This window comes from Pelophylax lessonae (genome assembly GCF_965119305.1).
Source record: "Pelophylax lessonae genome assembly, chromosome: 8".
In the NCBI taxonomy this organism is placed as follows: Eukaryota; Metazoa; Chordata; class Amphibia; order Anura; family Ranidae; genus Pelophylax; species Pelophylax lessonae.
Window position 1 is genome coordinate 91,186,377 of NC_138775.1, and position 26,381 is coordinate 91,212,757.

The window sequence follows — 26,381 nt, forward strand, 5'->3', positions numbered from 1 at the left end:
CTCAACCATTGCAGCTATACCAGTGCTCTTCTCAAGCACTACATTCCCTTCAAAGTTTTCAGGATGTGCCCAAGGGATGACAACGCTAACTCTCGGGACGGCTTGCGAGGGACAGGCTGGCCACTTTTTGGGTAAAGTGCCACTACGGCGTAAATGCGGCTACACTTCTAACACAGTGACACCCCATCATCAGCATCCTTTCACCGTGTCCTCTCTGCTCCACTCTTTCAGGTAACTGCTTACACTTTTCATTGAAATACAAATACAAAAGCCACTCTGCCTGTCTGCAATCCACTGCTGCCTGCTGTAACCATCGGTAACTGCTTACACTTTTCCCTGCAACACAAAAGCAACTCTGCCTGTCTGCAATCCACTGCTGCCTGCTGTAACCACCTGTAACCACTGCCTCAACTCTTCTCTGAAACACTGGGCTATATTGCATGACCAATACCAACTACTGCTTCGCTAAGACTTTGAAACTGCTGTTTATACTTGTCTGTTGAAGTTACACTTACTTTTTATTATGCTGCTTTGACTAAGATCAAACACCTAGTCTTATCTGCTGTCTCCCTCTTGCTTAGCAATTTAGGCCTTTTTTTATTATCTGCTAATTTATTAATTGTTAACCTCCCCCAACCCCATCCCAGGATAAATTCAGTTTAACTCTCAGGACGGCTTGCTAAGAAAAGGCTGGCCACTTCTTGGGTAAAGTGCCACCGTTAAGTGCCCAGCAGTTTCAATACGGCACTGCTATAAAGGCAAGTACAAACATTAGTTATCAACGCCAAGTTCTCTTAAAAAATACCCTTCATCTTTTCTCTTTCCCTCCTCCTTCTCCCCCCCCCCTCTCTCCACCCTCCAACATGCAAATACTACTCTTCTTTGCAACACCAACCACTCTCCTCAAACAATCATCTCTTTACCCCCCCCCCTCTCCACCCCACAACCTGTACATATCCCCCTCACTTTTGCCCTCTCAAAATGACTGCACTTCTCACCTCCTGCTCATTCAAAGCCCACACATTGCCACCTCTTCCACTTTACTGCAGCACCTGCCCTCATATGAATCCCACTCCCACCTTACCACCCTCACCCTCCTACTACTCCTAACTTCTGGTGATATCGCCCACAACCTTGGCCCTCCCCCAGCCAACTCTTACCCCCATAATTTTCAGTTAACCCTCTCTGATTGTAGCCGTAACTCCCGCTCTCTTATCTCAAGTCCCTTGATTCCAAGAGTCACCCCCCCCATTTTATGTGCCCTCTGGAATGCCTGCTCAGTCTCTAACAAACTTGCCTATTTCACTACCTTTTTCTCTTCAAATCTCTCAATCTACTTGCTATTACCGAAACGGCGGGTGCACTCACCACCTCCTCTAAGTCTCAGGCGAATGGATGCTAGGCTATACGGTTTTGGGCTTACTGTTCAATAATGTTATTTACTTAACGTCAGTTAATCCTATTTGACCTAGGTTTCACCATAATTTTCTTTATTGTTTGCAGGGCTTACCACCTTGGACCCCCCTGTTTGAGTTAGTGGCACTCCAGGATAATTGTAACCCTTTTTGTTCTTTTTTTCTCTCAATTTGGTAACGTACTATTATGAATATGATGCATACTTGTGCACCTTTATATGACCTTTATGTTCTGAGCCTATGTTCTATTTTGCAAATTTAATATATAATTTTGCCGAGTGGTCTTGATGGGCCTCTGCTCCCTCCATTGTGCCGCAACTTGGCTAAGACATCTGTCTTGACCCATTTGTAGGACCATTTTCCCACTTCCTATTGCATTTCTGCTTTCTTATCTCCAATGTCCCGAGTTTTTCTTGGTCTTTCAATTTTTTTTGTGTTACCCTATCTTTTTGTTCTTTACTAAACTTTCTTTCTTTTCTTTCTTTCCTCTTTAAATCCGCGGGGTTTGTGCTGGAAGGCGTCATAATATTTAATTTTTTCCTTCCTCTATGACGCTAAACTGGTTGTCCCTGAAAGTTCAGGGTTTAAAATTCCCCCCAAAAAAGAGTGAAGATTTTTAGGATATAGTTTGCTTACAGGAGACTAATTTTTCTTCCTCCTCCTGCCCCAAATATTTTGACGCCTAGTACTCGCAGATCTTCATGGCCAATGGCCCAACCAAGCAAAAAGGTGTGCTAATAGCCTTTCACAAATTGGTACCCTTTGATAGTACTAAACAAATCTGGGATCCAGATAGTAGGTATCTTTTGCTGCAAGGTACAATTCAGGATATGGAAGTCACCATTATGACTTACTAAGCTCCTAATTCAGCGCTGGGACCCTTTCTGGCCCATGTTTGCTTTCTGCTGGCATCCCACCAAAAAGGTACCCTCCTTTTAGCAGGTGATTTGAATGTGGCTTTACATCCTGCTATGGACAAATATCCTTTGGACCAAACTGCTCTGTCCCCACATGCCAAAAATGTATTCACTCTTTACGATCTCATGATTTAGTTGACCTCTGGAGAGAGCTTCATCCCCTGGGCAAAGATTATTGCATTTATCTAACCCACATCACTCTCACTCTAGAATAGATCATATGCTTATGCCCCTTGGTAGTATCTGCATCTATCCTCGCTGCCCCATGGTCGGACCACAATCCTGTTTTGGTAGTGTGTCACTCTATTCTTAACAAACCACAGTACTCTCCTTGGGTCATTAACAACTCACTTTTATCGCTTCAAGAGGTCCAGGCGGATATCATGAAAGCTTCTGTGAAATAATTCCACCTGAACGCAGGATTGATCTCCTCCCCTGTGACTCTCTAGGAGGCATACAAGGTGGTTCTTAGGGGCATATTATTCAACTAGCGGTGAAACGGAAACAAGAATGACACACAGCACAATGTAATCTTGAGGCACGCATGGAGTCACTGTCTGCTACATTCAAACAATCCCCTACCCCTGCTAACCACAAGATCCTGGACCTACTCCTAGTCCATTCGGAGCTGGATCTTTGCCTTACTGATGGCGCTGAATGTACCCTGCGTTGGTCCTGTCAGAAATGGTATAAAGCGAATAAACCAAATCAGATGTTGGCTAACAGATTACGTACTTTTACCCCCAAGTTCACACCCATTACTTTACGCACCCGTCATAACGTTCTTACTAGTAATCCAGTGCGAGTCTTAGAAGAATTTCGCCACCGTCTTACCACATTATGTTCAGCCCCTGACCAGACCAACACCCAAGACCCTTACTCCTTTTTGAATTGTCTCTCACTACCCATGCCGTCTGCGGACCATACATCTCTTATGGATCCAGATATCCAAGTGTCAGAAGTCCTTTAATGTATTAAAGGCCTGAAGGTAGGCAAGCGGCCTGGACCGGATGGCTTCACAGTACTGTATTATAGGAAGTTGGCTGATATTCTGGCCCTGCATTTGACAACTATGTTTAATGGCATCAAAAATTAAGTGCTATGGGTTTGAGTCATCTCTCTTCCCTGTTAAGAGGGGTACCCATCAGGGCTGCCCACTCTCACCACTTTTGTTTGGCTTTGGAGCCTCTTGGCAGAGGCGGTCCCCTCCTATCCAGATATAAAAGGTATCGATGTGGCAGGCTTCCCACACAAGATATCCCTATTAGCAGATGATATCCTATTGTCCTTGACTTCTCCTAGAATTTCTTTACCCAATTTGCTATCTCTTCTGGATACTTTTGCGTCTCTAGGGAAAAGAACCCAGTGGTGTTTAAATACCGCCAAAAGAAAGCTATACATTTCTGAGAAATTATATAAAATTCAGTTGAGTAAATTGTTGCATTGTATTTGTCATTTAAAATGTGACAGCACTGAAATCTGAAAAATGGCCTGGACTGGAAGGGGCAGGAATAGTCAGTGGTTAGTTGGGCTTTAACCACTCCCCACCTGTTGGCCTTCATATGCCGTCCTAAGCTTTGAGTGGAGATATCTGTTTTACAAAAAATTTTATTGAGTTTCAGAAAAGAATAAAAAAAACAGTACAATTTTGGAATAATTAGAATGACACAGAGCATAAAATCTGTCAATAAGTTATACAATATTAAATGTATTGTACATTTTTGCAAAAAAGAACAATTAGTTAATAACAAAAAATAAAAATGTAAAAAGGATAGGAGAAGATCCAAGTCAATAAGGTTAAGCGAATTTGAGATGTAAAAGTATATAAGTAAATGAAGGAAAGAAGAAAGTAGCTAAGAGAAGGGGCTCCGGGAGAAGGGTCTCAGTAAGTTTGGGATAAGAAGGAGATCCCTTGTGGATCCAATATTGGTGATGACGGTAATTGGTAAAGCATTTGATCAGAGAGAAAGAAGGGAATGATCAATATGCAAGTGTATGATATAATTAAGCAATGGTTCCCGTATTTAGTGTGATTATCGTTGAAGATAGAAATCAATTTTTTTGTGGATCATAGTACCCAAGAGGCATTGTTTGACTTCAGAGAAGGGTATCCATGCCTGTTCCAGTTTTTTCGGGCCTGCCAAGAAGAAAAATCCTACCAGCTTTCATTTAGAGTTATTTAGATAAGGGATAGGCTTGTGTAGGAGAGCTTCCCAAGGGTTACCCAGTGAACAGCCTTAGATAATACAGAGATGTAACAAATCCTCCTATATAGGTTTTCCTTGTTTATCTGCAGTATTTTCTTCCCTACACCCTTTCAATAGGGCTGAAAAGTGTTGGAAACTTTCTTCATCTGTCCAGAGCACAGAGGAGGGGGTGGAGAGCACCAGTGACAGTGTGCTGATTGGAGGAAAGGCGCACACACCCTTCACACAGCAGAAGAGCTGTGTTCTGAATAGACAAGCTCCATGCTTATCTTTCTACCTGACACAAATGTATCTCATGTGTCAGAAAACTTCTCAGAAGTGACTCATGCTCATTACAGAGGAACGAAAGCACCAGGGAGAAACAACCCTCTTTGGAGAGAGATAAGTAAACACTACAGATATGTGGGCTTTGCTTAGATTCCATGACTGATGTTTACAACCACTTTAACTATGGGTTGTGTTCTTTTATCTACAAGCTGATTAGCCTTCGCTTTGAAATGAAATATTAGTATTCACTGAGGTCAGTTTATCAACCAAACAAAATAAAGTATTTGAAGAGAGAAAATGTTGCACTGCCATTAAAAGTGCCTATAAGTGCTTAATTTTTAATAGGCAAATGCAAAAAAAAAAAAAACACTTTAAATTAGGTGCTATCATACAACTAGCCATAAAGTGCATAAACGTGCCTGAAAAAAATCATAAACAGCAATCCATCCATGTATATATAACAGATAAATTCATCATAATAAGAAATAATCAAAAGCAAGGTTCGAATTCATAAAGTCCATGTTATCATGCAAGAGGGGTGTGCAAAATCCATAAAAATAGTTTAAATGAAATTAGTCCCATATGAGATGAGATGATGATATTGAAATAGTGCTCCACGTGTGCACTTCCTATTTTTCTAATGCTCCAGGTGATCACCCTATTGTTCTCCACTCTAAGGTGTAAAAGTTGGCCTCTTACCAGGTACTAAGACCCTATTACAGGGTCTGGCCTCGCTTTAGTGAGAATATGCCTCACTTTGAGTATAGAACATAGCTCCCATCAGAAAGGCCTATGTGGCAGATGGTTACTTACTGAGGAAGGATCTCCGGATCTCTCCGCAAATTATTAGTCCCACAAAATCATATAGAGCAGGGCACACGTGAGGAGAGGGAGAGAAGTACTCATTGCGCAACATACACAAAAACTAAACTTTATTTTAAAAGGCATATACTCACAAATATAGAACAATAGTCATTCAGTAAATTAAACTGACCAATGCCTCGGTGGACGTGCTGAAGTCACCGCTACGACTTCCACCCAACTAACGTTTCGCCTTATGAGACGTCATCATCCAGCACTTGCAGTGTACAAACTTTCAAAGCTGCACATTTCTGCATTTCATTGCTGTTTCCCTGAACTTTTAATCTTCACAGGAAAGACTTAACTGTGGACAGTTTTGTTTTTTATTATCATGAATTTATCTGTTATATATACATGGATAGATTGTTATGTATGATTTTTTTCAGGCACTTTTATGCACTTTATGGCTATTAGCTGTATGATAGCACCTAATTTAACAATTTTTTTTTTTAATATGCCTATTACAGTTAAGAACTTATAAGCAGCGCAACATTTTCTCTCTTCTTATACATTTTAGTATTGATATGTACAATATAGTGAGTGCAGCTGTCTGTAATACTATTAAGTATTGTTACAAGCAGTAGGTTATTTACACTTAGTGCATAAAACACTTTTAAGGATACAAAGTATTTACATGGAGAATTTACGCTAAAATAAAAGAAACAGATGCAGAAAAACATGGTCCTCCAACAGGAGAGAGTAATGATATAACCCAAATTAGTGTATGACAACTGTAAAACTAAATGAACATAAAAACAAACAATAATTACGCAACTCAAACTGTTTCTCTTGTACATAACTTGTCTTAATTTACTGTATTTAACAGTTGTAGCTTAATAAGTTGTGAGGAGGAATGTTGGGTAATTCATAGCCATAGAAGCCAACTTTAAATTTACAGCCATATAATGGAATTATATAAATGAACATCTTATTAGTTACTAGGAGTTATGCATTTTTATTCATACAATATAAATGAGTTTTGTTGTGCAATAAAGGCAAAGAAATCACACCTAATTGTAGGAACTGTACCTATTCAAGGAATTTTTTGCAGGAAAACTGGACTTGGGGGGTGGTCAGTACACATTCTGTGTATAGAACAGCTCCGGGTAGCCATATTGCATTTTCAGAAAATTACAGCAGCTGCAGATTGAAAAGGAGAGGTAATTTTTAATAGCATTCAATTATAATATGATTTGTGTTGCAATTGTATATGCTATATTGTTTTTTTCTTTATTTGCTATTTTTTTTTCCCCACGAAAGTGGAGTTACCCTTTAAGGGAGAATTAACTTTCAAACCACCTCTCCTTCATGAGGTCTTTCATTCATTTTTCACTACAATATACAGCCTTCTAACTCCAGTTTCTGACTGTGACTCAACTAAGTCCAGGCCCAGATGGCTTTACGCATACGTTTTATAAAACAGTTAAGGAATACCTTTCTCTATTCTTGCTCCAGGGTTTCAATTCGATCTCTAAGGATAACTTGTTTCCTCTTAAAACCTTGGTAGCACATACTTCACTGCATCCTAAACCAGACAAAGATTTTAACCTCTGTTCCAGTTATCATCCCATCTTGCTGATTGGTGTTGATGTAAAATTCTATGCAGTTGACTGCATTTCGCTTGCAACCACTCCTGCTGGACCTAATACATACAGATCAAGTGGGAGTCATTCAGGGGTACACGATAATACACTCAAGACCCTTCTACTCATGATTTATGCCCAAACCTCAAAAACACGTATATATCTGCCTTCTCTCCGTTGACATGGAGAAAGCATTAAATAGAGTCAGTTGGTCTTCTGTCAAACAAACAAACATTGATCCAAATAGGGCTGGGTTCGGCCCTACCACACAAAATACTTACCCTGTACTCTTAAGCTTAATGTGAGGGTTTGGATCAATGATTAATTGACACCTGGATTTCTTCATAGGCAATGGCACCCACCAAGAGTGTCCTCTGTCTATGCTGTTATATGTCCTTGTGATGGAGCACTTGGCCATGGCTCTTCACAACAGTCCTTCCATATCAGGCATTAGGCTGCAGGTCATGAAGCTTTCTCTGTTTGTAGATGACCTCCTTCTCTATATCACTAACCTCCATGTGTCTATGCCCTCAGTCTTACAGGAATTTCAATGTTTTAGACTGTTCAGCAATTTCAAGGTCAATCTTTCCAAGTTATAGATTCTTAACATATCCCTAAAGCCATTGCAAGTCCAAAGTTCCCCGTTCACATATGTGTGATGACAGACATCGCATGTGATTCAGAGCGTATTGCTTTGCAAATCACATGCAATGTCTGTGCAATGCAAATTCAGCCATACAGATTGTATGGCTGAATTTGCATCGTGTTTGGACACAACTCGCACAGGACCCTTTTTTGGGTTCGCACCAGAATCGGATCGCATGGGTGTTCACACCTATGCAATCTGATTCAGGTCCAAACTGACAGTTCCCACTGCAATATGCAAAGTGATCTGGGGATGTCGTTAACTTTGTATTGACACCCCCAACAATTTGCATATGGCAGTGTGAACTGCCTGCGAATTGAATACGATGCGGGAACCCACAGTGGATTCGCAGGGTTCCCACATCGCATTAAATGTGAACTGCCAATTAATGATCTCAAAAACTATGACTGTAATATGTATTCCTGGTTTGGCAGGATTAATATTCTAAAAAGTAATATTGTCCCACGGTTTCTTTATATGTTTCAAACTTTCCCCATTAGCGCTTCTTTAAAACATTGCAAACAGCATTTACAAAATTCATCAATTCAATGGAAGCCATAACTCCACAGGACAATTCTGTCTTTCCCTAAATGCAAAAGGAGGGGCTCGTGCACTAGACCTTTAGCTATATCATGCATCTGAAGTCTTACCTAGATTTGTGAATTCATAATCTGGAACAAAATTAGACACAAACGTTTGGTACAGGTACTATGTGGGAGATATCTCCCACCCTTTTCGTCGGTTATGGCCTCAGGCCAGGCGTCTTTCACCCGGTGGATGGAATACCAATAACTGTCTTCTTTTTTTTTCAATCCCTTCCAAACAAAGATTTGTTAACTAGAGATCCCGATTCTATGGAAGCTTTGCTTTTACAAGACTCTCCACCTGAACATGCCCTCTCTGCCATTTACAACGTTGTCTTAGAGTGCACGAATCCCAATAACCTGGAGTATGCAGCTAAATGGGCATCCGATCTCAATGTACAGATTTCTTAGGAAGATTGGGAAAAATCCATTGCACTCACCCACCATCTACGCTATATTGTCAAAAGTATTGGGAAGCCTGCCTTTACACGTAGGGTTCAATATTTAGTTGACTCACCCCATTGCAGCTATAACAGCTTCAACTCTTCTGGGAAGGCTGTCCACTAGGTTTAGGAGTGTGTCTATGGGAATGTTTGACCATTTTTCCAGAAGCGCATTTGCGAGGTCAGGCACTGATGTTGGACAAGAAGGCCTGGCTTGCAGTCTCCGCTCTAATTCATCCTAAAGGTGTTCTATTTGGTTGAGTTTAGGACTCTGTGCTGTGCAGGTCAGTCAAATTTTTCCACCCCAAACTCGCTCATCCATAAGTAATTTATACTCATTAGGCATGTGATGCTCTGCAGCTTAGCTCAGCCTCCAGCAGGGCATTGATGGGTTGTACTAAAGTCACATGACCTAGGAAGTCCATCATTTATTTACTTAAAGGACAGCATGCACATTTTGGAGGCAACACTGAAAAGGCTCTATGAACTTTTAGATCATTATCACCATGAAGGAGGAAGCCCTTACAAATGGCAGGGTCAACAGGTTATTTCATTTAGAAGAGCTAAAAAAGAGCCAAAAAAAGAAAACCAGACATAAAGGTAGGCAAACATGATTGGACAAAAGTGACATTTGCATCATTCAGCTGTGGTATAGCAGAGGATCCGTTCACGGATCCCCTGCTGATCTGAGAAGACACAGCCGGTGTGAAAGGGCCCTAGTATGCTGAACAGTAATGTATTGATGTTCAAATTCTGACATCAACAGGAAAGCACTCATGTCCATCTCTAACCTCTCCCCTGGCCACTGAGTTTGCAGAGCAAGACATTACAATCACTGTGGCTACGACTAACAGACTAATTTATTCTTCTTTGTTCTGTGCAAGATGGCGGCATTCAATCAGGGAATTCCTTGTCTTCTAGAGACAGACCAGAGCAACCAGAATAACATTTTTGATCGCTGGTTATGTTCTTTCTGAACTAAATAGTTCAATAGCCTTATGATTTCTGTCAACACTGGCAAAGGAAAGAATTAAGCAACGCAGGCTCATCCAGGACCTACTGCATACTGTGATTGAACCATGAAGGATTAGCAGAACATTGATGAGGTAATCCACGTGCTCTACTATCATGTAGTAGAGCACATGTGTCAAACAAAAGGCCCGCGGGCTGAACCTGGCCCACCAGTCCAATTCATGTGGCCTTCGCACCCAGGGCTTTTTTTCAGCCCTCTGTTCTGCCTCTGTTTAGCAACTCTGTTCTGCCACCTCCATCTTTCTCGCTCCGCTACTTACACACCACTGTCACTTAGAAACACAGAAGGCTTTTGTGTTTACAAGGACAGCTTTACTCTCAGCGGCCCTCTCGGATCTCTGCCAGCCCTGCATTCACAGCAGGGACAAGGCAGATGCAGGTGCAGTGAGGGATGGGGCATCAAGTGGTAAGCTGCACCCCTGCACTCTGTACGTAGTCCCCCTTAACTGTGCACTCTATGCATAGGGCACCCCTGAAACTGCACTATGTAGGTAGTGCACTCCTGAACTCTGCACTATGTATGTAACACACCCTTGCACTTTGTGCAAAGGGCATCCTTGGCACCTGCACTCTGCAAATAGCTCATCCCTATACTCCACATATAATGCACACCTGGTATTTATTGATTCTTTGAGATTCTCCCACTGTTATTGCAATTTGACCACACTTACCATTCAATGCGCTTCGGCAGGGGGGGCATTGTTGAGTTCCTGCACCTATTCTCTGAGAAAAAAAACACTGGATAATGGTATGTAGTCTTACGGATACAATTGGCCCTTTGAGGGCAGCTATAATGCTGAGGTGGTCCACGATGAAATTGAGTTTGACACCCCTGATGTAGAGGATAGCTTTGTGCAAGTAGCTGGGTTCCAACTGGCTCAAAATGACCCTCTCTCTCCCAATCAGAATACTGATGTACAGAGGATAACAGGAGAAAATAATTCAGTCATTCTTTAAATTTTGAATACTGTAAATTGATTAAAATGTGTTTTCATACTTGCTTTGAGGTCAGATTTAAACTGAATGTAAAAAGATATCTAAACGCAAAAACAAAAATTTAATATATTGTAGCTTAGATTTGGTAACTTAGTTATTAATTAATTCGTTTTTTTTTTCAGGCTAAGTATATTTTCTGCAAATACAACAAAAATTATGTGTTGACCTTCCCAGAATTCCAGTGTCCCTGTAATCGTTTTCCCAGCTATTTTTTGTGAACTACAAAACACATTCACTAAATGCAATGAAGATGGGAAGGTATTTATAGTCTAAACTAGGAAAGCAGCCTAGGCTGACGCTGCCACTCTATAGATACAATACAGTAAACAAGCATTATCATTCTAGAATACATGTGCTTCTGGCAGGATTACCAGTTGAATATACTGTATAAAAAAGGAACAAATGCAGCCTCTGCATCTAAGGACTGGTAAGCCATAACAGTGTTTCTCAACCTTTTTTCCAGTCAAGGCACCCTTTAAAATGACAGACACTCTCAAGGCATCCTTTAAAATTATGGACAATCTCGAGGCATCCTTTAAAATTATGGACAATCTCGAGGCACCCCATTCTAAAATGTAAATTATTCTAATAGCTTTACATAATGCAGCAACATCCACACCTAGGACACTCAACATCAGAGGTGATTTATTCTTCAAAAGCAAATACACTTTTGCACACTGGTACTGACTAGTATTCCAATGCTTCTCTTCTCCCTCAATTTCTCTCCTTCGGTCAGCTAATGTCACCCCAGCATGGTGTATAATGAAAACCTGGGGCTTTAGGTAACCAAAAGGCAGGCCTGTATACATTTTTAGACATTTTGCCAAGATACCCCTGATGAAAGCTTAAAGCGGTAGTATACTCCGCTTTTTACTTTTTACCTACAGGTAAGCCTATAATAAGGCTTACCTGTAGGTAAAATTAATATCTCCTAAACCTGCACGGTTTAGGAGCAAAATTGATTTTTAGCAAGTTCAAAGACACTTGCTATTATCTGGTTAAAAATATTGCAGTTTTTGCTGGTTATCCATGTAAAATCATTACACCACCAGCGATGTATGCCTTAACAGATTGATGTGTGTGCTTTGCCTCATCCTCCAATGATTCCTGGTTCATAATTAGAGATGAGCTCCAGTGTGTTCAGATGCTCCCCTGAATTCACATAACTGAGCCTGCCAGGACGCTTTCACTCATAATGGGCCAATTACCTATGGCTGAGGCATTCCCTGCCCCGCAGAAGAATGTTGCTTGTATATGTGTGGCGAAGTAGAGAATGCCCCTGCCGCAGATTGCTCCATTACAGGTGAAAGCCTATGACAGGCTTGGCCATGTTGATTCAGAAGAGCCTCCGAATATGCCAGAGCTCATCTCTAATTATGAACCACGTCATGGGAAATAAAGGACATCTGAACACACCAGAGGTCATCTCTACCCATAATATATATTATGTATATATTATATACATACAATATTTAAGGTCACTCTTAGTTTGTGACAGGTTCTCTTCAAGCAACCTCATTCTCCTCCCTAAAACACAAGTATCTTTTTTTTCTCCTTTCTACAGTGTTTCCTCCCAAATGAAGTCAGAGATAAGACAGACAGTTGCAAGGGAACATGAATCATACACATTGAAGACCCCTTTTAAATATGCTAACCTATTGCTCTACGTTATCACCAACTATAATTCGAGGAAAGGTGGGCCGCTGCCTTTCTATTGTCCTTGTAAGGCTGTGAAGAGTAACCTGTGCACAGGAAAATGCCTCTCAAATAGGCAGAACTTTTTTTAAGTTGTATTGCATTTCTGAAACATTCAAATCTCAGTTTTAACAGTGGCTGTTCTAATAAATTGACTTTTATCTTAGGTTTATTGTTCCTTGAGAGCTCTTGAATGTGGGTGCGAGAAAAAAAAAATAGAATGTATGACGAACACAAACTATTCCTGTAATAAAATATTTTAAAAAAATAGAAAATGTGAAATATTAAAGGACACCTGTTGTGGGAGACCAATGGAGTAGTCATTGCTGACCTTTGCTTTTAAAAATGCTAGTTCTCTGGCCATTTTTCTGATGCTTTGACTTCTTTGCTGGCCCAGAAGAAGCATATTCCTATGTAATTTTGACACTTTCCTAAAACACATTTACAACACACAGGAAAGAAGTATATCCAGAGGTATAGTTCTCCTGCACCACATCCCTGTATAGAGTATAGAACAGGAAAAATGCTCCCAAAGGGAGCTGGGATTTTTAAGGTGTAATAATGTACTTCACAGAAAATTTAATAAAATTACCAATTTGAATTCAATTCATTAAAATATATAGAAGAGACACTGATAGACAAACATTTTTTTAAAACATTTATTTAAACATGGTAGTCTGGAAACTGATTGACATAGTCCAAAATTCACGATGGTTCAGGGGTGATAATCCCAACATATTTTGGTAATATATTTAGCTTCTTCAGGGGATACTGTGATATCACACCTATATCAATAAATGAGAACCAATCAACAATACAATATTGGAGATTCTTTCAATCAATCCAAAATAACATCATAAAGATGCCAAAAATTCATGTTTATAAATATGCATATATATCCCAAAAAAAATAATAACTTCAAACATTCACATATATACATATTCATATATGTACATAGATAGCATAGTGTATATATACGGTATTAATTGGAGTTGACAGAGGGCCTCTTACCACTGTGTATTAGGACCTAGAATAATCATCAAAATTTCCACTATTTGTGAGAAAAGAACCAATTGAAAACCTTTCATATTGTTTAGGGCAAAGATCCAACAGGAGACTGCAGGATGGGACTCCTATGTGCTGGCCGCAGGAGGAAGTATCAGATCTGATTTTATCAGATGAAAAGCTCAATAAAAGATTGAATAAAACTAAGCTATTGGAACCTATGAATAAATTAGATAAAGTACAAAAAGTTTTATCACAAAACTCCCTGTAAATCATCATTGGATATCATTCTAACACTTTAAAGGAAAGGGTACAAAATGGCTCCAAAGCCTTTTACAACTTACAAGAAGGTAGCTCCCTTTGTTAACTGCATACTACATCCGTAAGATCATCCATCAAGCAACCTCCTGAATATTTAGGAGACTTTTTACCCCAAAATATGCTGTACAAACTAACAGACAAAAGAGGATTTAAATTAAATTAGATTGAAGGTTCCGCAAAGACGCACCTATTGTATATAACATACCAGCAGCAATCCGCCAGGATTAGAGCCTCGATGTGGCTTGTACGGCTTCCCGGCCGGTCTGAAATGCTGACGGGGCGAACTTTCTAATAAATTCCTCCCGTCACACCACAGCGTGTCACAGCGCTCCTCTGATGCTGGTTAAGGCTGACTGATGCTGGCCTCTGCATGGCCAGATACTGGAACTTCACCTCTGACTGTAGGAAAAGTCCATTTAAGCTCCCCAAGACACTCCTTCCTGAGCTAACTGACTTCAGAGTAAACTGTATTGCTGAACACTCCAGGGCCCTTCCTGGCGCCCCCTTTTACTCCCCAACTTCAGGGTTTAACTACTTGGCACCCCCTTTCACTGTGCACTCCTGGTTAGATGGCTCTTGAATCCATTTTGGCCCCTCTGGAGAGGTCCCCTCTCTTAGGCAGACCCCTGGGCAGTTCTTGAGTACTCACAATTCTGTTTTTCCTGAAGAATTCTGCCCAGCAGCTCCACTTGGTCAGCAATTCTGGATCCCTACTGGCTCAGCTCAACCTCCGGTCCCTAGGCCGTCTGCCCGGACCACCTTCACACTTTACAGAAGGAGAGACAGCCGTCACCTCCTCCTGGGACTGATGCTTCCGCCAAAAGAGACTCTGCCTCAGGTGCTCCCCTCTTTTATTTCCAATCCCATCATGCACCTCTCCAGGTACCAACCCATTGGGACGGTTACAAAAGCCTGTGTATCATTGGCCAGGTTTCCCCACTGTCCAACAGGCCTCCCTATTGGACGCAGTGGGGACACTCCCTCAGACCAGATGAATACACACTGAGCACACTGAGCAGACCTAACTAAAGATCAAGCCCCTCTGTTAAGCAGATGAAGCAATTAGGGTTTTTCCTGCTGCTTCCCTATTAAGCAGAAAATGCATAACTATATCTTCTATCTAGCACCTGACTAGGAGGGTGCTACATTCACCCCACACCAAAAATGAGCCATGTCCCCATTGACTCTTGGGGAGCCGCCCCTACAAAAATTCCTACTGGAAAAATACCCGAGGAGTATCCCACAAACCTGGAAAGGGGAAAAAGGGAAGATAACAAATTGACAAGAATAAATTAGGTAGTAGAAATATAAATACTGTATCTGTACATTACGATACAAATTAAGGTGCATTTAAGGCAATGCACCCCCACCAAGCAAACTTTGCTCTGGTGGGCAAATACATGACCCTAACTCTCTATCTCTAAAATCAGGGTCACCTGTAGAGAAAAACATAGCGTTAATTATATCTTACACATATACACAAAGCACAGTTGTCTATCCTAGCAGATGATGAGAAGACCCTCCCCGGCCTTCTCATCCTAATCCCTTACTCCTCTGCTTGTCCAGTTCTTGACACAACGTTCCATCCTCTCTTGCTGTAGGTGGATCTGTGCCCTATCACTGGTTACCTTACGCAAAGTCCATAAGAGAAGTACAAGCAGCATTTCCCTGCTGTAATTCACTGACACTCCTCTCCTTTGGAAACAGGATAGGCCACTGTAGCCTGAGTGACCCACAGTCCTGCTGAGTCAGGGATAACTTCCTTTGGGGGTCTCTGGCACCAGAGCACCCCCACCAGACTTCCTGGAGGCACCACCCATTCCTGTAACAGTTACCCGTATAGTTCAATTTTGGCCCGATGGCCCAAGGACAGTCACACTAAACTTTAACAGCATTTGCAATCCAATAATCCTGGCCCGATGGCCCAAAGGATCTATGAGGTTGGAGTTTCTCTTTAAGGCCCTAGCCCAATGGCCCAAGGGGTCTGTAGAATAGCAATGCAGGTCAGTCCCAATTCTTGAAGAGGGGATGATCCTGAGTTTAAGGGGAAAAGGGGTGATGAAAAAGGGGTATGAGCCCCAACAGCAACTTTTGAACTAACATTGTGCATTTTTTTTTCCTTTAAGGTAGTCTCTCCTCAGACTTCCAATTGTCAGTTCCTTCTTCAATGAACCCAAATCTTATTTGGGAAGCTTGGAGACTCCACATCGATGACCCCGGCCTTTTCTTTACTGCTCATGCTAGCTGCAGAAGCCTCAACGGCTGTGGGCCATCTCTCCTCTTTGATGGGTATGGGGGCAGACCTGGCCTCTGCTGCGGTACTCTTCGGTGCATCAAGTGGCCACTTCCTGGCCCTTTTTACCTGCATGCATCCCCTGCCTGGTTCCCGCCTCCATGGAGGGGGTCCCAATTCCATGGCCGTCATAGCTCGTGTGATCCCTGTCTCCCATGACACACACAGCTGTCTGGATTGACCATCACTCCTCTCCGCCCCCAGCAGCAGATAGCCGCAACACCAGCACTGGCCCCACACTTGCACCCGCATAGTCTAGTCACACTTGCACACTGGGGACATACCAGGCCTAAGTGCTCCACGCCTCCTCCGATGCATAACGCCAGTCCTCCGTCGGGCACCATCCGTATGCCGGTATCCCATAGGAATGACGGTTCTCCGCCGATGGGTGGAATCATTGCGGCTGCGCACTTTTGCTCTTCAGCAAGCTCCATCTTGCCTCTCCTCACACGTGTCTCCCTCTCAGCCACACCCGAAGGGGGAAGTAATCTGTAGACTTCCTTAGTCACTCCTGATTGGCTGGGGGTGGCCGACGTCTCCACCCACACTCCTGGTTTGGCGGTGGCTCCTCCTGTTAGGCAGAAACTTCTAGCTCGCGCTTTCCCGCGTGGTGCAGTAACCCCTCCGATGCCGCACTCTCTCACCTCAGCCGACACAGAAGTTGCTGCAAAGCGGACCACGTCCCTCACCAGACATGCATCCACCCTTCTTGCTTGTAGCAGGGCCCCAGCTGCGCCTCCCTCTCCTGGAGCCAGCTGTCCCTCTTTGCCAGTCTAGAGAATTGTCCCGCTGTCGTATGCATGGTCAACAGTCCTCTTCCCAGCACATGTACAAGCAAGGCCCGTCACTATACTGTCTCCAAAGAAAGCTCCTTTGCCCCTCCCGGCATGGCCGACTGGTATCTTCACAGTACTGACACTGTCGCTATACAGAATAAATGGCCCGCTGTCGTATGCACGGTCAACATAACTCCATGTAGCCTTGACACACACACGGCCCCTGGCACACTGCTCCACGTGCCCCTGGCCGCCATTTTCTCCGTCCACACTTGGACCTTTTCCTATCAGGCAGATACAGTCAAACGCCTTTTTCCCATCATCCAATACTTTATAGAAGGATACATTTCATAGCTGAGGTGAAAGATTCCCGCCATTTTACAGTTCTGACTGAAATGTTTGCGTTACTGTGGGCAACCTTCAAAGTGCACTTTTATCTTTATCCCACTCTCCCTATCTCCTGTAGAGCAGGCCTCACACTTAGATTGAGCATTATAACAAAGTCCCGGACACAAAAACTGAGATTTTGAAAATTTTCTTCGGACGTTGCCGTTAGCAACCAACCTGGTAACCCAGGGTGAAATCCCGGACGAGTCCCCAAATGTAGCAGTACTCCCATGGGAGCTGCTGAGTGTGGGTTCCCTTGGGTTACCATTAGTAACAGTAGTACATTTAAGCATATTTCCAAGTGTGTTTACCGCAGACAAGAACCAGTCAAGTTTCTTTGTTTTTTTTGATTTATTTGAGAACTTGGATGGGAGAAGGGAGAAGTGTGGATACTTCAACAACTGAACTATGCACAATTAGGCAGGGACACTGAGAAATGCTACTTGGCGATTTTGTTAGCGCTCCTCTGACACTTATTAACGCTGACTGATGCTGGTTAACGCTGACTGAAACTGTCCTCTGCAAGGCCAGATACTGGAACTTCACCTCTGACTGTAGGAAAAGTCCCTTTAAGCTCCCCAAGACACTCCTTCCTGAGGTAGCTGACTATAGAGTACACTGTATTGCTGAACACTTCAGGGCCCTTCCTGGCGCCCCCTTTTACTCCCCAACTTCAGGGTTTAACTACTTGCCACCCCCTTTCACTGTGCACTCCTGGTTAGCTGGCTACTGGATCCCCTTAGACCCCTCTGGAGTGGTCCCCTCTCTTAGGCAGACCCCTGGGCAGTTCTTGAGTACTCACGATACTGTTTTTCCTGAAGAATTCTGCCCAGCGGCTCCACTTGGTCAGCAACTCTGGATCCCTTCTGGCACAGCTTAACCTCCGGTCCCTAGGCCGGCTGCCCGGACCACCTTCACACTTTACAGAAGGAGAGACAGCCGTCACCTCCTCCTGGAACTGATGCTCCTGCCAAAAGACACTCTGCCATCATGCACCTCTCCAGTTACCAACCCACTGGGACGGTTACAAAAGCCTGTGCATCATTGGACAGGTTTCCCCACTGTCCAACAGGCCTCCCTATTGAACGCAGTGGGGACACTCACAGTGGGGACCAGATGAATATACACTGAGCACACTGAGCAGACCTAACTAAAGATCAAGCTCCTCTGTTAAGCAGATGAAGCAATTATGGTTATTCTTGCTGCTTCCCTGTTAAGCAAAAAATGTCAAACTATATCTTCTATCTAGCACCTGACTAGGAGAGTGCTACAGATGTATTTCAGATATGCGCACAAACCTGCTCAGTCTAAACGACCAGGGACATGATTACACAAGAATTAGAAACAGCCCTTCCCTTTTTCTGTTCAGTATTTCTGTTGTTTCTAATTCTTGTGTAATCATGTCCCTGGTTGTTTGGACTGCGCAGGTTTGTGCGCACAGCATATCTGAATTACATCCAAGCTCTCACTATGTGTCTTCCTGTAGGGGAGAAAATTGGCGCGTCATTGCATCCGCGTCACACCACAGCTTCACACACTGGGTGGGACAGGAGAAATTTATCAGAAAGTTCACCCCATCTGCATTTTTAGACCGGCAGAGAAGCCGTACAAGCCACATCAAGGCTCTATCCTTCTGGTGTATTGCTGCTGGTATGTTATACATAATAGGTGCGTCTTTGCGGTGGCCCATTGTCGGAACCTACAATCTATTTTTTTTTATATCAAGAAGAACTTTATTAAACTTTGTGCAAAAAAAACAATACAATACAGAGTCCCGAGCAGACACGTCCACATCATACAGATAACAAGCAAAAATGGAATTAACAACCGACATACATTAGTCAACAGATTAAGGCGCTCCTGGCACCTGAATAGGCAGCTCATATTTGCATTCTTACAAGGAAGTGGCAGTCATATATGTCACATAGTGCCATGCATCAACCCATGTAAAGGTACCAGACATTACCCTCACAGCCCACCAGCCACTAATCTGTCTAGCACCAGGTCCACCGGAGCCAGTCCCGGTACAGCCAACCAGGGAGCCCACAACTTTTTGAACTTGCACGGACTGCCCCTGTGCTGATATATGTACTTCTCCAGTCTAAGCATAACCCCCATCTGGGCAGTCCATTCCTTAACAAAAGGGGAGTCCGGGGAGATCCAGTGCCTCAAAAGCAGTTTCCTGGCTTGAAACAAGGCCCTTAGAATGGCATGCTTGGCAATCTCAGGGATCTGGACTTCATTCATAATGCCTAACAGGCACATCTTGGGATCCTCAGACAATTGGACCCCAAATGCCCCTGACAGAGTGTCGAGCACACCCCTCCAATACATGTGAAGTTTGGGACAGCGCCATAGGAGATGCACCAAATCCCCATGGTCTCTCTGGCACCAGGTACAGAGAGGAGTATCCCTCCTACCCATCCTATGCAATCTTGCTGGAGTGTAGTGGGTCCTATAGAGAATATAAAGTTGTGATATCCTCTGAGCTACGTTTAACGAGCTCAGCTGTACCGCCTGAAGGGCCTTCTCCCACTGCTCATCCTCAAATGATCCCACATCCTTTTCCCATTGGGCTGATATGCTGGTGGTTGTGGTCCAGGAAGAAACCCAATAGTAACGAGTAACAGTGGGATATGAAACCTTTGAAGGAGTCTACCTCAGACATGAAGTGAAACACAGGAGCAGGGGATTGTTCCTACAGATCATCCCTCACCTGGGCCCTAACCATATGTCGGAGCTGCATGTAATAAAATTAAATGAATAGCGGGAGGAGAAACGTATCCCTCATCTCATCAAATGACCGGAGTGTCCCATTCCGAAATATATGTCTCAAGTACGTAACACCATGCAATTTCCACCTGGCGCCATAAGGTACCTTGGCAAACTCAGGGTATCTAGGGTTATCCCAAATGTGGCTAAAGCTAGTGAAACCCACCACCTGCTGAAGCTGTCGGGCCTTATTCCACATTTTCTGCATAGGTAAGGAAGAGTTTGCTAGATTTGCTGAATCGTAGGGATTCCAGAAGGGCCGCCACCCCGCCCAAACCCACAGTGTGGGCCATGAGAAGGGCAGCAGACTCCTCTCCACCACTCCCCATAACCCGGGCAATATGTTGCAGCTGGGAAGCTACCTTCAATCTAACTTAATTGAAATCCTCTTTTCCCTGTTAATTTGTACAACATATTTTGGAATAAAAAATCTCCTAAACATTCAAGAGATTGATCTTATGGATGTAATATCCAGTTAACAAAAGGGAGATACCTTCGCGTAAGTTTTAAAAGGCTTTGGAGCCATTTTGTACCCTTTCCTTTAAAGTGTTTGAATGATATCCAATGATAATTCACAGGGAGTTTTGTGATAAAACTTTTTGTACTTTATCTAATTTATTCATAGGTTCCAATAACAAAGTTTTATTCAATCTTTTATTGAGCTTTTCATCTGATAAAATCAGATCTGATACTTCCTCCTGTGGCCAGCACATAGGAGTCCCATCCTGCAGTCTAATGTTGGATCTTTGCCCTAAACAATTTGAACAGTTTTCAATTGGTTCTTTTCTCACAAATAGTGGAAATTTCGATGATTATTCTAGGTCCTAATACACAGTGGTAAAAGACCCTCTGTCAACTCCAATTAATAACGTATATATTACACTATGCTATCTATGTACATATATATATGTGAATGTTTGATGAAGTACTTTTTTTTTTTTTTTTTGTGTATATATATATATATATATATATATAGATAGATAGATAGATAGATAGATACATATTTATAAACATTCATTTTTTGGCATCTTTATGATTTGTTATTTTGGATTGATTGAAAGGATCTCCAATATTGTATTGTTGATTATTTCTTATTTATTAATATAGGTGTGGTATTACAGTATCCCCTGAAGAAGCTAAATAAATTAGCGAAACATGTTGGGATTATCACCTGAACCATCGTGAATTTTGGACTATGTCAATCAGTTTTATATTTTAATGAATTTAAATTAAAATTGTTAATTTTATTCGTTTTTCTTTGAAGTACATTATTTGCACCTTAAAAACCCAGCTTCCTTTGGGAGCATTTTTCCTGTTCTATACATTTACAACATGCTTGTTCTGGGTCTAGTTGAAAGTCTGAAGTCAGACCCAAGCAAGCCATCAAAACTTTTTGGAAAGAGGCCTGCAATGGCAGCCCCTATACTTTTCTAAGGACAGCCATTTTAAAGAAAGTCATATGTGTCTACATCCTGAGAAAAATCATTACGTCCTGCTGGAAAAATGTAATATTTTGTTTAGAAATCCAGTAACGTTCATTATATACTATACTATTTTAGTGCTTTTCGTAAAGGATATCTGTCACAAGCAAAATAAGTAGGTGGGGATTTCTGACCACAATGAATGGCACGCAACACAGCACACAAAGAGCAGATGTATTGAGAGAATACAAAGCAACGCAAGAGTTGCCACAACATAGTCCAGGCACTAGTGAGTGATCAGAAGCGTGGGACTCGGTTTTGCTGGTTCTCGGTTAAACACATGTTTAGTCATTTTGTCATAAACAGTGCAAATTGGTACAATGCAGTATACAAAAATGTTTCTAGCACTATTGTTATGTCCTTTGAGTCTACTCCAGGAAAAATCATAATCACGGTATATTTTTGATGCCACCCCTTAAATACTGTTAGAAGGTTTAAAGTCTAAACATAAATATATGATCTCTATTACTTTTACACTTTCTTTTTACAGGGGCTGTGAGGGCTTCCAGTATATTTCCTATCCTCAGTGTAATTCTGCTCTTCATGGGAGGGCTTTGCATTGCTGCCAGTGAATTCTACAAAACCCGACACAATATCATATTAAGTGCTGGAATTTTCTTTGTGTCTGCAGGTAAAATACATCATTCTTCAAATGCAGTTAATACTTTTCTGTTTTGATACTGTTGTTTGGTACTGTTGATATTGCTAATACTGTTTGGGGAAAAAGTGTTCTAAAGTGGTCCTAGGATGCAAAATTGTTATTGAAAGGAGTTATAGGGTTTCATTGAAAATTTTGTGTAATTTAGTCCTAAATTCATGCACATATGTTATACATTGGGCTTCTATGCTAAAAACCCAGCACTGGTTTTCATCTGGATGCTCCCTGTACCATACTGTACCCTATCATAGGGTCTCCCCACAAAAAGTCTAAGACTCCCTGAAACCCTAACCCTCATATTTATCTTCCTTGTAACCTCATTCCTCACAATAACCCTCCCTGTAACCCTATTACTCACAATAACCCTTTTTGTAACCTCATTCCTCACACTAACCCTCCCCTGTAACCCTAACCTTCACATTAACTGTCCTTATAACTCCATTCTTCACATTAACTCCCTCCTGTAACCCCAATCCTCACACTAACCCTACCTGTAACCCCAACCCTCACACTAACCCTTTCCTGTAACCCCAATCCTCACACTAACCCTCCCTCTAACGCCAACCCTCATAATTACCCTCTTTTCAACCCCATTCCTCACACTAACCTGTAACCCTATCCCTCAAATTTCCTCCCTTTGTAACACCAGAATCTAGACTAACTTTCCACCACTGCTATTGTACCGTGGATGCATTCATTCATTTATTTGAATACAGCCACTGTTTGGCTGACAATTTTCTGCCCAACTCCTTTCATTTTTCATTCAAAGCATGTCAAGCAGGAGGTTCAAGTGGTAGTGGGAACAATAAACATGCACTAGACAAGCACATCTTAGGAACAATCTTAGCAGGTTTTTCCACCACTTTTATTCAGCAAAGCAATAAACAATTAGCCTAATTCAGGAGGGCTTTGTACAGCAAGTCAATAGCATAAAACAAACAAAAATATCTGCTCAACTGAGCCACTATCTAAACTTTTGTCAGTTCTTGATTAACAAACTGCCCTTAATAGGTTCCCCAAAACAAAGAGCACATCTACCTTTTTAACATCCTGTCAAATTGAAGACACGTGATGGAAATATTTCCTCAAACAAATGAAATTCTACGAGTGCAGTGAAGATCATCAGTTCCAAAATCAAACATTAAAAGCAAACAACTTTTGGAAGGACCTTCATCAATTCTCTTATCAAATGTAAAAAAAGATAAAAGATGTGTAGTAAGCGCCCTAAATAAGAAAAAAGCTGCTGGCACTATAAGTGATCATACAACTCTTATATAAAGCAAAACTGTACAAATGCAGTGCTATGTGATATACCTACTGAAAAAAATAAGAAAAAACAAACTTATATAATATAAATTTCGAAATAAATTCTAAGTATTGTCCCAATATTAGTATAAAATGTCCTTGGTGCAAAATGAATGTCCACCATGTGTTCAAGCTTCCATCTATTGTGAAATTCTGCTCAACTATACACTCACCAAAGACATGCAAATAAACAGCAAACGACAGCTGATGATGACAGCCTCCACCAACATATGCACTCACCAGAGGTAAAATATATGCATGCCTCAATATACTCATTTTTAGTGTAATCCATTCCAGCTCCTCTTGCTACTAAAATTAAGGGATCATCCGGGGAAACGTTAGGGTGTAAATAGACAGAGATGTGCTCGTGGCCCATCAGGGATGTCAGTCTTCTGGTACAAGACTCTGCAACCTGTTGGGTACACAAGCACAGCTGCCGGCCACTTCCTCCTCTCCACCCAGGTTTGAGAAGCTAGCCGGTGGCTGTCAAAGTGTTTGTTATACCTGGGGAAGTGCATCAGCTGTAATTTGCTATTTATTTGCATGTTTTGGGGGGTATAATTGAGCAGAATTTCACAATAGATGAAATTGTGCAGAAGCTTTTCGGCCGACAATCTGCACGTGTGTACGGGCCTTAAGACATTTATGTATGAAAGTTCCAGGTTGTAGGATACACACTTTCAGTCATTCTTTTTGGCATAATGCTGCATAATTCTTCATTTGTGTCTGTCCCACTGCTTAAGAAGCTGTGCTGTCAGAACATCTGAAATGTTGGTTGAAATGTAATGAATGTGCTAAAATCAAATACTTCACCTTGTTTCATCAAGTGCTTTCATTTTATACTGAGGAGCTGTGGTGGATGCAGAATAGAGATAACTTAACAAGCAGGTCTTTTTGCCAAAATAAGGTAGGAATACCAGTTAAATCTAAATACAAAATTAAAATACACATATAGTATCTCACAAAAGTGAGTACACCCCTCACATTTTTGTAAATATTGTATTATATCTTTTCATGTGACAACACTGAAGAAATTACAATTTACTACAATGTAAAGTAGTGAGTGTACAGATTGTATAACAGTAAATTTTCTGTCCCCTCAAAATAACTCAACACACAGCCATTAATGTTTAAACCACTGGCAACAAAAGTGAGTACACCCCTAATTTAAAATGTCCAAATTGGGCGAAAATGTCAATATTTTGTGTGGCTGCCATTATTTTCCAGCACTGCCTTAACCCTCTTGGGCATGAAGTTCACCAGAGCTTCACAGGCTGCCACTGGAGTCCTCTTCCACTCCTCCATGATGAAATAATGGAGCTGGTGGAGGTTAGAGACCTTGCGCTCCTCCACCTTCCCTTTGAGGATTCCCCCCACACGCTTGGCCAGTCAAATACCTTTACCCTCAGCTTCTTTAGCAAGGCAGTGGTTGTCGTGGAGGTGTGTTTGGGGTCCTTATCATGTGGAATACAGCCCTTCAGCCCAGTCTCCAAATAGAGGGGATAATGCCCCGCTTCAGTATGTCACAGTACATGTTGGCATTCATGGCTCCCTCAATGAACTGTAGCTCCCCAGTGCCAGCAGCACTCATGCAGCCCCAGACCATGACACTCCCACCACCATGCTTGACTGAGGGCAAGACACACTTATCTTTGTCTCCTAACACGGTTTCAGCCTCACACTTGACACAATCTGAACCAAATAAGTTTATCTTGGCCTCATCAGACCACAGGACATGGTTCCAGTAATCCATGTTCTTAGTCTGCTTGTCTTCAGCAAAACTGTTTGCAAGCTTTGTGCATCATCTTTAGAAGAGGCTTTCTTCTGGGATGACAGCCATGCAGACCAATTTTATGCAGTGTGCGGCGTATGGTCTGAGCACTGACAGGCTGACCCTCCACCCCTTCAACCTCTGCAGCAATGCTAGCAGCACTCATACGTCTATTTCCCAAAGACAACTTCTGGATATGATGCTGAACACGTGCACTCAACTTCTTTGGTTAACCATGGCAAGGCCTGTTCTGAGCGGAACCTGTCCTGTTAAACTGCTGTATGGTCTTGGCTACCATGCTGCAGCTCCATTTCAGGGTCTTGGCAATCTTCTTATAGCCTAAGCCATCTTTATGTAGAGCAACAATTCTTTTTTTTCAGATCCTCAGAGAGGTCTTTGCTATGAGGTGCCATGTTGAATTTCCAGTGACCAGTATGAGAGTGAGAGCAATAATACCAAATTTAACACACTCGCTCCCCATTCACACCTGAGACCTTGTAACGCTAACAAGTCACATAACGCCGGGCTCAATTTGGACATTTTAAATTAGGGGTGTACTCCATTTTGTTGCCAGTGGTTTAAACATTAATGGCTGTGTGTTGAGTTATTTTGAGGGGACAGAAAATTTACTCTGTTATACAAGCTGTACACTTACTACTTTACATTGTAGCAAAGTGTAATTTCTTCAGTGTTGTCACATGAAAAGATATAACAAAATATTTACAAAAATGTGAGGGGTGTACTCACTTTTGTGAGATACTGTATGTTTACTGTTTTACATGCAAAAGGTTTTGTCATTCTGTTCAGCCAGTCTTGGGATTCACACATATTTGTGACACCGTACCAGGCAGTTTTTTTCCCAGTTTAGCAATGCTATTTTTGTGTTGCCTCCCTACAACCTGTCCTTTGTACATAAATCAGCATCATCACCTCTGTCCAAATAAAATAGAGATGCGGCTGAATAGT

General features: G+C 42.0%; 1 protein-coding gene across 2 annotated transcripts in view; it reads left to right on the forward strand.

Annotated features, from left to right (window-relative positions):
• CACNG2 (calcium voltage-gated channel auxiliary subunit gamma 2) overlaps positions 1 to 26,381 on the forward strand; it is a 230,898-nt gene that overhangs the window by 201,620 nt on the left and 2,897 nt on the right. For both annotated transcript variants that reach the window (XM_082265107.1, XM_082265108.1), the window contains one exon: positions 22,172 to 22,312. In XM_082265107.1, coding sequence (XP_082121233.1) covers positions 22,172 to 22,312 — 141 coding nt within the window. The remainder of the gene's footprint in view (positions 1 to 22,171; positions 22,313 to 26,381) is intronic.